Below are 13,807 nucleotides of genomic sequence, written 5' to 3' on the forward strand. Positions count from 1 at the left end.
AACAACAAGTCGTTCGAATTTCCAAAGGATCATTCTATTTGGCTACATCTGATGACTCAGTTGGCGGCTACGTTTTTGAAAAGATCATCCTTTTCTTTTATGTCTGATATTGTGTTGTGTCAAATTCAATTCGAATGCAAATGGCATTGTTATGTTTATAAATGCTGTATCATATACTTGACAACAAACGCATTTCTATTTAACCTCATCGATGGTTCAGGTGGAGAACAAGCTTTTTAAAGAATATCCATAATTTTTTCTTTATTTTGCGTAGTAGTTAAATTTTATTTGAATGCAAATGCTAATTGTTCAACTGCGAAAAAATTCAATATGGCCGGACATTCTGTCCTCGTTATTATCAAAAACGTGAAAGAGTTACATACTGGTCTTTAAACAATCGTTTCTTCGTGGTCGCGAACAAAAGATCGGTTATGAAAGCAGCTGACTACAAGTACAAAACCGTAAAATCCACATTTGACGATCCTCAATAACTTTATTGGTCTACTTTAATTCTGCTTGTCGAAACTTTATCCGAAAGACAGCTGCACTTGCTCCTTTTCTCAATAGTTTTTTTTTTTTTTTTTTTTATTGCAACACGAAGAACACCTTTTCTCAATAGTTTACTTTTTTAACGCGGTTTTATGAGAACAAACCCATCGTTACCCAAAATTTACGCCCAAAGGAGCAATTCCTCTTCATTAGCCTTTTTGCAAAAGTTTGTAGTCTTCTTTTTTTTCTAGATGTTGTTATATTGATGTGGAAAGGCCTTTAATAAAAACAAAAAGGGCTACTCAGTATAGACCACACAAACAGAAATAAATAGGAAAAAGGAATGGGGCTACACCTGGGAAGATGTTTGCCTGATCTCCTCATATAGATATGCAATTCATCTCCCACCGAAACCATGATATTCATCTTATACATCCTGAAAATGTTCCCTCAAAAAATTGAAATGTCCTTTTTTTTATTTTCATTAAGAGCAGAGTGATTAAAAAGGGATATTTGATTTAGATACCGTTAAAAAGAGTGTGTAGTGTTGAGTGGAGTGCAGTTTTTCCATTTACTTTCATTCCTGTAATATGCCGAAAAAGGGATGTTTTGAAATATTAAGATTTAAGTTTAACAAAACGGCAAGCGACAAAATTAAACTTCGTGCTTTTTTCTTTCATCCGTTTTAACGCGTTAGGTGCCTTTTACCATTAATTTATGCTTCTTGCGCAGGAAATAGTTGAACCTCTGCGCCGGCCTGAAAGACATTGAGTGGCAAGAGACCACGAGCATGCACTCTTTGTAGTAGTAAGACATATAAATGCGAGGTGACGTGAAAACCCGAGAAGGGCATCAATCTTTTTTGTAAATCAACTACATGCATAAAGATCAGCAATATTTAGGCTAATTCCATTTATTTTTCTTCAACTTGTGGTCACTACATTGGGTTTGATGCGTTCTCTAAAATACTGTGATTTGATGATAGGTTCATTGCTCTGAATAAAAGGGAAAAAAGAGATAAAAAACAATGAGCAATAAGTGTTCAACACTACTAGAGGTTTCCCTCAGATGTAGATAATGTTTTTTTTCAAGGGGCATTTTCAGTAGTTTAATGTTAGGCTTAATTGTAGAATTTCAGAATTTTTCCCACAAGTTGTTTCGAGGATAACAGTCTTTTCAAGTTTTTTTATCCCATACATTTGAAATTAAAAAAACGATACCTTCATGTACATAATAACGTGAAAATATGACAAGTAAAGAGACTAGCTATTTCACAAATTTGGATGATTTCAATTTTCAAATTTTTTTATCGCTTTTCGCGAGCAGTCTTATTTCATACTTTCCGATCTTTTCTTAGGCTACAATTAGCTCTTTTTGAACCGTATTGAAATCACCGTCATGGAATCAATTTTACGCTGAGTAGATTATTTAATTAGGACGAACAGATCAACTGGCGTCTCCCCGCAACATTTTGCTGTGCCTCAATTTTTTGAAAACAGTTTATCATCAGTGTACGGCTTGGTTTATAATAGACTTACTGATTAATTAAGGTATTATTTTCTATAAATCCCATATAAACTGTCTGACTCTAATGGCGGTTTTTCAAAAATCATTTTTCTTTTCATTGTCCCCTTGATCCCATTTTGAAATCACTTGTGATCCTTGCAATTTGATTGGCTCTCTTGAGAAATATTCGCGCCGAGATCATTGGTGCGATTTTTTTACAAATCGCTTCTAAATCAAATCTTTTTCCCAGCCAGTAAGACAGCTTTACTAAAACACAACAATCAATCAGATTTCAAGGGTTTTTTTTTTTAAGAAAGCAATGAAATTGCGGTAAAATTATATATATAAAGACAAATTATGCAACTTTTTACAAATCAGCTCAATACTAGATCAGCAAAATATTGCGCAGACTACAAAAACCTGTATTTGAACGACTGAATTTTTTTTATTTCAAATAGATGTATTAAAGTGGTAATTGAACTTCGTGTAGTGCAATTTTGGTCTGAAATCATACTTGTGATTTCAAATCAAACCTGCGCCGCACACTCCTTCTATTTTGAAATCACGTGTATAACTTCAGACCAAATCGCACTCCACCCGGTTAAATTACCATTATGAACCTCTGTGTTTAAAGCTTTGAATGAAAAACAAGATTAAATATTAATATAACAGATTTGCCGAATAAGATGTGAGCCATTTGATAAATTTCAATATTTTATGGTATTTTGTAGCCAACACGAACCTTAGACCATACATCACTTCTTCAGAACCTTGGGATCAATTTCTTGTTGACTAGAACCTAAAGACTGAGTCTATCAAAGTTCTCCCCTGTATCTGTTGTTTGCCTATAACATTACCCCCTAACTCCCACAAGTGACCAACAGAATTTCTCCTAACAATATCAAGACAATATCAAGCAGAAACGTGAAGAAAAATATCAATTAGGGGATTATCAGTTGCTTCAATACCAAATTCTTTGAACTAATATTAAAAGAATTGACAATAGACAATAAGGAGAATACTACTGATGTCTTAAGAGTGTAACGGTTATTTACCTTTGATCAACAAATGCCACAAAACTTTTTGCACCCCTCTCTCACGTAACCATGGTGACACATCCCTTTCCATCGTTCACAGTAGGAACCCCACTGATCAAAGCAGCCTTCAAGGAAGTGAGAACAAAAAACGATGACATGGAAAATCAGCGAACAACGAGGATTGGGCAATTGTCATGACGCAATTAACACTTTACATGTACTGAACTCCCATAAGCGACTGAGACAGAATCTCCCCTTACAATATCAATAAAATATCAAGCAGGCAAGTGATGAGAATAAAGAATTAGTTCATAATGGTCCTAAAAAGCCGCATTTGGAGATTATAATCAATTAAGTATGCAGGACTCATACATAGATATATACATACATACATAAAATCTTGACTGCAAAATTTCGTTAGAATTCCCTACTCTACTTAGAGAACATCATTAGATGACAAGAGTTTCTAAGATGTTTCACTCGCTATTTCGATTGAAATATGAAAAAGTAACGCTCGTTTGCTAATTTATTATCATGAACTATTTAACATGGTTTGACCTGCACTGCGTTCACTCCTGCTTGAGCCATTTTCAGTTTCTGGAGATAAAAGCAAAAACATCGGTAATGACACTGACACTGTTCGTATCCTCTCTCGTATTGTTTTAATTTTATAGTTACTGTAGTGTGGATAAAATGTAACTTTTAAAATAGAACGAGCTCTTGTGAAGCCGTGATACTGACTAATAATGATGATGTTGATAATGATAACAAAAATTACGATGCTGATAATAATGATAATAGTTGTGAGAGTGAAAAACGTTTTTTTGATAATGATACTAATAATTACAATTATAACAAAGATGAAGACGACGATAGTGAAATTATGATACAAAAATTCTCTCTTCTTTTCATCACCGTATCCGTACGTGAAATTTAATTGCAAGGATTATATACTGTTAACAGAAAAAGCTGCGTATATTGTTTGATATTTGAAGATTTTGTGTACGGCTCACTTGTTATTCGAATGTGGCGAACCCAGAAGAAGAAAAAAAAAGCAATAATAACAGTAAAGTTATTATCCTTGCATTTTCTGCTCCAAAGAATTACGTACATCAACTGATTAAAGTTGTTTTTTGACAATTCTGCTTCTTTAAAAACTAGCAAGTTCAATTTTTTTTTAAAGATGAATTTGCCGTATTTTTGCTTCTGCATTACCAGAATTAGAGAATAAAGATTTAGATAAAAGGAAGTCAAGATATAAAAAACTTGGTTGTGCAAAAGTAGCTCAGAGAAAGCGCTTCTTGGGGTTTCTATAATGTCCATTAAGGCGTACGACCGATTAGATGCGACATAAGTAAATTCGGAGGTGCTAAATTACTGTTCCCAATCGAAAGGATTTTCACTTCTGAAAAATCGTTCGTCACCGTAAACACAGCTGATCTGAGTTTTACCTCTATACATTTTGCATTCCTCCTACACAATAGTCTGAGAGAGTTCAGTTGAGACATGAAAAATTTTTTTTAGCCTTCCAAGATTTCACAAAGCCAATGATAACACTGGGATCTGCTGTGTTTTAAAGTTATTATGTTCCTCAGAGCCGAGAAAAATTTGCGCTTGATTAGTGCATACAATTAATCAGGAAATAATCGTAGGTAACAAACATCAATGCATTTTCCTTTCAAAAAACCCATCATTCACGCGAAAGCGCTCGAAAACTCTGATGAAATGGAGACTTTCCAAAACGGTTTCAAGGGTGGAGCATTGTGGAAAAGCATTATTTTTAAAATGGTCCTTTTTAAGAGTGGGTGGGTTGAAACGGGAAGCATTTTAAAGTTGTATAGATTTATGTTGCTAATTTCAGCGTTTTCGGGCGTTTTTGATCGTCAAAGACGCATCAAAAATGTATGCGTTCATGAAACGCATATAGATTAGTGTGGATACCTGAGGGAAAACGTCGATGTGGGTGAAATATTTTACTTCATTTTTCTATAATTAAGAAAACGGACACTTTTGAAACCATCAGGGCCCCAGAAGAAGGCTAAAAGTATTAGTTAAATTATATGCGCGAACACACCATAATGTCCATTTTCTCGCCTTCTGGTGCCACAAAAAAGAATAGAACACGTAACTCGCTTTTAGATTAATATGCCGCTCAATCTAGTTCACATCAGCTTTGTAGCTTTCGGTTTCCATTGTTATCTCATTGACCAAAAACATGTAGGGGTGCACTGTATGTAAACAGTCCCTACATGGAAAAGGCTTATCATTGAATACCGGTTGTATCGCGCCTTCCCCTACATTTTGGTATGAATGTGGCACAAGACTAATACATGTGAGCCTTTTTGTCCCTTGTTTCATATTTCTGAAACAATCATTGGATTATGGACACGTCATAACGCTTGTATCAAGATTGATTTTACTTCGCATGTTTGCATAGGAGCCGATTCTAGAGAATTTAGCTGAAAACGGGGCGCAGTGAAGGTGTCTGGTGGCTTACCTTCTGTTGCAAAACTCACGTTCAGGAATAGAAAGAGCAAGAAAAAGGAGCTGATCTTCATGACGATACACTTAATTTTCTATGGCACCTTGTATTAAGGGTGATATAGGCCTTATTTTCCGGCAGGCAGGTTTTTAATATTCTTTTAAACAAACACAGCTTGAGCTGAACACATAATTGTGTCAAGCACTGACATAATTTTGAGTTTCTCTTTGGCAAACTGAATGACTTATTGCTGCGTGATATGCCACTTTGTGAACATTGTATAAAATTAAAATGAAACTGAAATGAACGATACATTAATAATGAATATTATACCTTGCTAAAAACTCATTTTCCTCGTTCCATGTTAACTTAAGTATTAAAAAAGAAACATAGATAAATATTTTTTCACTTTGTGAACATTGTATAAAACTGAAATTAAACTAAAATAAACGATACATCAACATTGAAAGTAACTCCAAGCTAAATATTCATTTTCCTCGTATCACGTGGACTTAAGTATTGAAAGAAACATCGGTGAATACTTCGCCTAATTTGTAGAGATGTTAATTGGAAGAAGCTGATCGCAAGGCGTTCAAAATATATGTCTGACTCTTCTACAAATTCTCTAATAGTTGCCATCGTTAGGTGTTGCCGATGTAAGGTTCCCTGCTTACAGCAAGTTAAGCTGGTGTAACTGTAACCCTCTAAAGAGCTACCGTACTGTTATGTATTTCTCACTGACGCCCGCATACACCAGAGGTTTTAGGGTAATACTTTCAGATGTCGAAGTATAAGGGAGTCAAGCCATATATGAACGCTTATTTCCTTGAGTTACTTCTTGGGGTTGGCTGTTTCTCAACTCCTTATAATGATCCAGTTTATACTCTTTACCTTGTAGACCTTCAGTAAGAAATGTTTCGGAAGCGTTGGACCGTGATATTACGCTTTTACTAATACAAATATCAGTGACATCGAGAACATACTGAAATTAAATTTATACTTTAATTTTAAAAGTGCTAATTTTTGGCATTTGGGCTTTGTTTTCGGAGTGCGGGTGAAAGTTCCAGTTTTGACCCATAACATCGCTACGATTGATCTTAAATAGTCAGAATAAGGTGTAAAATAGAAAGCAACTATTTCGGTCATCGAAGTTTATCAATTTTCATGACAAGCGGAAATATTATTCCATAAGAAGATCAGGATTTTTTTGAGAGTGCTTCGGAAAATCTTAGCTTGATGATTTCGGGAAATTTCCAGTTGTTAGTCATTTTTTCACTGAAGCTCGACCAGAAGACGTCTGAAACTACAGCTAAACCCGAAGATTATATCCCTCGGTCAGAGACCGAACAGAAGATATTTCTCTCGAACCAGAGTCTTCGTCCCTAGGTTTTTTTGGTTCTGATTCAGACCTTGACAGTGAAATATCAGGGTTACATTTCAAATCAAATTATTATCATTTACAGTTGATCTATTTGCCTGAAATAAGTTTTTTTCGTTCAGGCTCTTTTCACGCGTAATGAGGAGATCGGGCTTAAAAGAAAACATTACATCCCAAGATCATGCGCATTGAGGTTTATGAGAATTAAAGAAATGATCGCGAACTCGAGAATCTCTAGATTGTTCGACAATTTTCTCCTTGTAGGAAAAGTATATAGAACAGTATTGAGAACTTGCATCCTGAAGTAAAGGGTTAAAGCTTTATTCTTCCTTCCTACTACAAATATCAACTACTAGTTCTGGTTCTTTGGCCTCTTCAGTCCACCGCTAGAGGAGAAAAAATAAATATGAAATTAGGGTCACCTGTCACGGAAATTCAAATGTATGTGACTCTGAAAGAAAAAGTGTGGCTTGAAGATTATTATGTTTCAACTGATGGAAACCTATTGGTCGAAAGGCATGTGCGCAAAGTTCTGGGGGTTCCCCAGAGAGCATCACAGTTTTTTCAAAATTGCATTTTTTCAGACCCGGAGGATATTTCATTTGTTTCTCTTACCATCATAAACCAGTCCTGTGCCTTATCCAGTTGGTAAAGGTACTGACTCGGGCGAACACTGTAAAGTAGTCGGTCCTACAGTACTCGTGACCCCAACTTACAGCTCCGCGGAGAACCCATCGCCCGCCTTCATTGCATACAAAAGGTCCACCGCTGTCTCCCTACAGATATTGAGAGAAAATTTATCCAAAAAGAAATAGTCATAAAAACCAAATGGAAGCAAATGAATAAGGAAATGAAAAACTAACAACACAACTATGGTCTCACAGAACGAGAAATAACAACAAACGAACACACAAAAAACCGGTGGTAGGAATCGCATACACTTGCGATAGCTCGTCGTCAACAACTAAGTTAGCACTTGGTGCCTACGTTAGAAATTCCAGCCGAATATTTTCCGAGCTGGCCCCTTTCATAAAAAGTGAGTACTTATTAAAATAATTCGATTTGTCGATTGATTAAAACAGTGTCTGTGCGGTTACCTGACATCCTCCGCGTCCCTGTCCTCCAGCACAGATCATGGTGTCACTGTATACGCGACCGAGTCTTCCGTTAACATAAGAACATCTTCTGTCATCAGCAACTGGCAGCATTGCTTGTTGAAGAATGTTAGCTCCGTATCCTCCTCCAACTGTACGCCCCCATCCTTATTTTGTAAACGAAAGATAAAAGAAAGCTCATTTATTCAGTTGATCTATCAAGCCGGCGTAGCGCCGATGGAAGCGATACAATTTACACAACGTGCGTCCTAATCTCAAAGGAGCGAAATTTCTCAGACCAAATTTGAACTCTGTCATTCAAGTTTATGAACGTTAAATGGTACAAAAAAATTACGATTTATGTGTTCCGATTATAACCTAATTCTACCTGTGATGTAACATTGTGAACCAGGCCGAGCTCTACTTCCTTGTTGTGGCAGACAAACAGGTTTTGCCTTGTAACTCATCCGGATTGGCCTGTTTAGCTGCAGAAGAGCTACATCGAAATTCAATTGTCTATATCGCTCATGCATAATCACTCTACGTAATCCAAATATTTGGTCTTGACCCGGCCGCTCTCTTTGGGCATGTAGTCCTATGAACAAAATGAAGTTTAAGCCTGTTTAAAACCTTGGAAAGAAGGTTAACTTCTACAGAGAGATTAAAAGGATTGTCAAAGCAGAAACCTTTCTAGCCAATTTCAGCACAGGCTACAAATGTGGGTGTAAACCTTCATTTCCAGTTGGCGAGCAGTTCACTCTAAAACGGTTTTCAGAAAACCAAATAATTATTTCCGCGGTGTTTTTAAAATTTTAAACTCCAGATGACCAGTCTTAATTCAATTGTTCATCAATTCCTGTAAATTAAAGAGGCATTTTGTGTTCGGCCCAAATGATGTTAAAGCTAGCAATAAGGGAGCATTAATAACTCCCTTAAAGATTAATTTTAGCTACTTCTTGATTCTGAGTAGTAAAAGAGATTTAAATAATTATCTATAGAAGGGAAATAAAAAGAAATATCAATGTGCTACCTACTGAAAACCGGTTGCAAGTCAAGTGCGATGTATTTTGTGTAATATTAGTGACAAATTCAAAAGTAATTTTCGTATAACTAACTCGTGGCTAATTACCCACAACAACAGAATATCCCCTGGGGCTCCGATCCTTTTCGACACAATGAGAAGCAGTCAAAATCCACCAGTTACTTATGATTGATCCCCCACAGATGTGCCCACCCCTGTACCGTAGTGAGATCTGCCAAGGCCAGGCGTGGCGCTGAGCATTCTGTCCATTTACCACTCTAGATGCCATGCGCATTCCGCAACCTATAAGAAGAGAATGTTGTGAGAAACATAACAGAGAAAATAACCCCTTCCACTGAAACTTTTGACAAAATTCCACTAAACTAACAAAACCTTAGAGCAGCCATCGCGTTCGAAGAAAAACAGTGATCTAAGAAATAAATAAAAGATTCATCTATCTGCATGAAGCGTTGGTCTAAACTCCGGCTGGATGGGACACTTGGCTTGAAAACATACTACATTCTTTTTCATGCAGCAACAAACAAAAGAAACAGCATTAAAAAAATTTTCCCCATAAATACACACTCTCTTATTTAAGATTTAGAAACTACTGGCAACTTTGGTGTTCAAACAAGTTATTTTTCCCAGAGATTCATTTCGATGAAAATTTTGGCAACGACACCATAAGCACCTGCAGAGTTTCCCAGGAAGACTACATAAATAAGCCCCTTACTTTGGCCGAGAGAAGGTTTGAGAAAAACAGCAGTTACAGCCAATAGCACGTATATCTTAAGGGATATCATGTTGACTGTCTAAGCGTAGACGATGTACTGCTTTGATGCAGAGAGTCTTTTGGTTTTACCCAAGATCGCTCTGCAACATCTGTGTATGTGCATAAACATTGCAACTATCTCATGAGAACTGTGTATATTTCCACAAATAATATACTCCACTAACAGGGCTGTTTAAACCAGAGGCATGGCTTTAAATTGAATTTGCTAGTTTTTGATGGACGCTTCGCAGCCTATTACAGAATTTTACACAACATACAATAACAAATGACATCTATCTTGCTCCGTCCTCGTCTAAACAAACAAAGCTGCAGACGCGATATTAAATACCAAAGACTCTTCAATTTGTATCGTAATATCACTGTTTGAAAATCTCATTGAAAAATATATCAAATGCTCTTTTTTCTTTCAATCTTTTCTTTCCGCCCGAAATCACTGTTTGCTCGAAGAGGTTATTTGCACTGCTAAACAAAATCAATCAATAGTTTATTTACCCACGTAGCGTCTAGTGAGCTTGAAAGCTCGTTCAAAATACCTACGTGCTAACATAAAATAGCCTTAAAAAATACAGAAATAAAAATATAGTATAACAACCGGCTGGTTTATCACAAAAAAGCTAAAATGTACAACTACGAATGTCGCTGTATTAGGATTAAGATGACTAATAATTGCTGTAACTAAGAATGGATTATATAGAAGCTGATTCTAGTATACAAGATAAAAGAAAAAATGGAATTGAAATGATTTATTCTTAATCGACGTCGCAAACTTGAATAGGTTTCATTTCCTTACTTCGGGTTCAAGTGAGTTTCAGATTTTAGCGGCTTGGTAAGTCAAAGAGTTCTTCATCCAGTTAAGATTAAGCCTTGGCATGCTAAGATTAACACCACTATCACTTGAGTTATAAGTTGAGTCATTTAAATTAAAAAAGTCACGAATGTAAGGTTCGTTGCAGGGTAAAGATTTATAAGGTAACAAAAGCGAACTGCAAATCCTCTTATGTTTTAGAGTTTTCATGATCACAATGCCAAGTAATTCTTGATATGAGATAGTTTTACCGTAACCCAACACAGATCTTAAAATGTAAAAGTTAGCGTCCTCAAGACGACTTGCTTGCACTTTGCCCACACCCAATAAAAGGGGACAGCGGTATTCTGAGTGCGGCAAAACAAAGGAATTGTAGAGAACTATCATTATCAAACTAATATATAACCAGATAGTTTGTCCTATACAACTGATCACTGTATCAGCTTGGCACTTCACGGTTCTTTCATGTAGATTAGACTTAGAGAGAATTTGCAGGTCTTTAAAAGAAGTTGCCCCGAAGAGATACTTGTATCATTCAACCTTACAGTGAGGCTTCTGAGGGGGGTAATGGCTCTTTCGGCTGACTGTAAAAGTCTTGGCCATTGTACGGCTAACGATTAATTTATTTCCATTAAGGTTTACAAAAAAAAAATGCGGTTAATATATTTGTAACTAACAGTCAAACTTGTTCTTTAACCGGCTATAAATTATTTTGCGATTTTACGGCCAACGGTCAACCCAACCGAGACACTCTACTGTACGCACTTACTAAAAGCTAATTTGTATCATTTAAGCCTTTGGAACTGGCCGGCAAATGCATGGTCTCCCTCGCAATTATATTGTTCGAGCTGGTTTGGTAACGCTCCGGTAATCCAATGGAGCAATTTGCATGACAAACCTAGAAGGAGTCTGCGAAGGAACCGGAGTAGTAAACTCAGAAAAAAAAAAGAGGAGAGATCAGTTTTTAAATGAGTCTTTGATTGACCAGAACGTTTTCTTGCAGCTGACTAAAGAGACAGACAGCTAAAAGTTTTGTTATTGCTAAATTTGAAGTCTACCTGCCCATTTAATCACTCTTGAAGACAAACAATTTTTTTTAAGGGAAAAATATGAACTTCACTTATTGTAGAGCTCCTCAGGAAGAAAAATAGTCAACGAGCGAACAAAAAAATCAGTAATCCAGTCAAATTGTAATGACTAATACGAGAAACGAACATTTAAAATAGTTCGTCCAACTATTTGAATTACGGCAGCTCACGCAGCTCAAAACAATTTTTGCTATATGAGTGTTAAGGTTAACTTCAACAATATCTATCACTGTGGTATAACCTCAGTAAGTGCGGGTAATTGCATAAATAAATGTTGCGCGCAAAAGCTCTGCCTTCGAGCAGTCGTTATATTACGGAAGTAAAAGGTTATTCTTTCCAGTTGAGAATGTTAGAAAGTGGAAGAAAAATAAAAAAGAAACATTATTTTTTCAGAACTTTGTAGTATCTTGCACTTTTTAATGTACTGAGTTTTGTTCGCAACACTCCGTTTCGAAGAAAAGTTGCAGATAGTAATGTGTCGCTCTCTGTTTGTTGTTGTTGTTTCTTTTTTTGGTTAGTAAGATCTTTCAAACAATCAAGCACTGTCTGACTTTTAGCCTAACTAAATGTCTAGAGACGTAGATTAAAAATAGCAAAGATAACAATATTGCTTATCAGAACTCTCGGGAATTTCGGGATTTTAACATCAGTTTTACCTTTAGGAAAGACTGAAAAGTAGAGAATTGGTGATAGGAAAGATAAACACAGACTAAATAATATAATTTTGATTTGAATTCTCATAGACAAAGTAAAAAAGAAATTTATTGCAGAAGGAGAGGAGAGTTATATAAATACTTAAAGGTGAAAGGGCAAGTGGGTAAAACATCACGATCCACTTACATCTCAGGAGTCTCCAAAAGGTTATTTAACTTAATCACTGTTGCTAAAAAGAACAACTAATGACGATCCTTGAACAACACAATTCGTTCCAGACAGCTGGTCAGCTGTTAAAGCAAAGTAACACCAAATATAATGGATAGACATTGGTGCTGATACATCTCCAATTGCTTCTATACAATAAAATTCTTTCGTGCTACAGCAAGATGCTTCAAATAATTTCTACACGAAAAAACCTAATAGATTCTAGTAGAATGGGGTATGGGGTTTTTCCACACATACAGATTGAGATTTCTTTCATAGAAGATATCTGCATTTAGATATCAACTTTGTACTTGAGAGTTCATTCGGTGCAAAGTTTCACAGTTTGCTTTCGAGCTTTTTAAAAGTAAATAAAACTAGTGCATATAAAATTCAGTCGAAATGCAATTCATCGTGTACCTGTAAACACCAACAGCAATGGAAGATGGAAACGTGCTAATTACAAGGTGCTGGCGTTGTTGAAAAGACGTCTGTTGTCAGGCTACGTGTAAAAGGAGCGAATGCTCCACATCTCGCAGCCGAAAACAAAATCTCCTTTCAAAATTTAACATATCTTCTTATTTTGGCTCGAAAGGAACTTTCTCCTAATAAAATCGATACATATTTTCGTAGAGAAAAACCATGGTTGAAAAGGCAAGCAGGTGAAACATCGCAACCATGTGCATCTGAAGAGTCTCCATTGGGACAAAAAGGTTATTTAACTTAATTACTGTTGTTAACACGACCGCATGCGAAGCAATCTTAACAGACAGCAGCTCAGGTTGATAAAGTAAACTAACATCAAATATAATGGAGAGACATGTGACATAGAAAACAACGCTTGTTTAACAGACAGAGATCAATGCAAGATGTTACTTTCTTTAGACATCTGAACTTGTTCATCCGAGAAATGATGCAATAAATGTTACGTAAAACATTTTCAATTTTTCACTTGGCAGCTCACATGTTGCAAAACTTCAAGGCTTTTTTCGTGCTTTTCACTAAAAGTAAATAGAAATTTATGTTTTAAATGGGGCTTTTAAATCTTTGTCAAAATGCAATTTGCCATGTACCTGTGAAAACCAGTAACAATGGAAGATGGAAACTTCCTATTCACATGGCGTTGGCATAGTTGAAAAGAAATCTTGGTGCAAATGCAGCGAATGCCCGCATCTGTCAGCTGAACAAAAAAATTCTCTACAAAATACAACGGTATCCCTGACAAAGCCATTTGTGGATCAACTCACTTTGCAATG

At 36.1% G+C, this 13,807-nt stretch overlaps 1 protein-coding gene across 1 annotated transcript; it reads right to left on the reverse strand.

Moving 5' to 3' along the window:
- Positions 1 to 7,192: 7,192 nt before the first annotated feature.
- LOC131798850 (chymotrypsin-like protease CTRL-1) lies at positions 7,193 to 9,870 on the reverse strand. The gene is made up of 6 exons (XM_059116509.2): positions 9,741 to 9,870; positions 9,116 to 9,310; positions 8,375 to 8,581; positions 7,990 to 8,153; positions 7,508 to 7,668; positions 7,193 to 7,278 (listed from the first exon to the last, which is right to left on the reverse strand). Exons 1-5 carry the CDS (start codon positions 9,808 to 9,810, stop codon positions 7,510 to 7,512), a joined length of 795 nt encoding a protein of 264 aa, XP_058972492.1. The 5' UTR covers positions 9,811 to 9,870; the 3' UTR covers positions 7,193 to 7,278; positions 7,508 to 7,509.
- Positions 9,871 to 13,807: the final 3,937 nt, after the last annotated feature.

This window comes from Pocillopora verrucosa, chromosome 9, assembly GCF_036669915.1.
Source record: "Pocillopora verrucosa isolate sample1 chromosome 9, ASM3666991v2, whole genome shotgun sequence".
Taxonomy (NCBI): Eukaryota; Metazoa; Cnidaria; class Anthozoa; order Scleractinia; family Pocilloporidae; genus Pocillopora; species Pocillopora verrucosa.

Bases quoted from the DNA above. Each gene is read 5' to 3' on its own strand.
- LOC131798850 (XM_059116509.2), bottom strand. From the start codon at position 9,810: ATGATATCCCTTAAGATATACGTGCTATTGGCTGTAACTGCTGTTTTT. The intron at 9,311-9,740 runs GTAAGGGGCTTA...CTCTTCTTATAG, and splicing joins CAAACCTTCTCTCGGCCAAA to GTTGCGGAATGCGCATGGCA. The intron at 8,582-9,115 runs GTAATTAGCCAC...TTTTGTTCATAG, and splicing joins GGGATATTCTGTTGTTGTGG to GACTACATGCCCAAAGAGAG.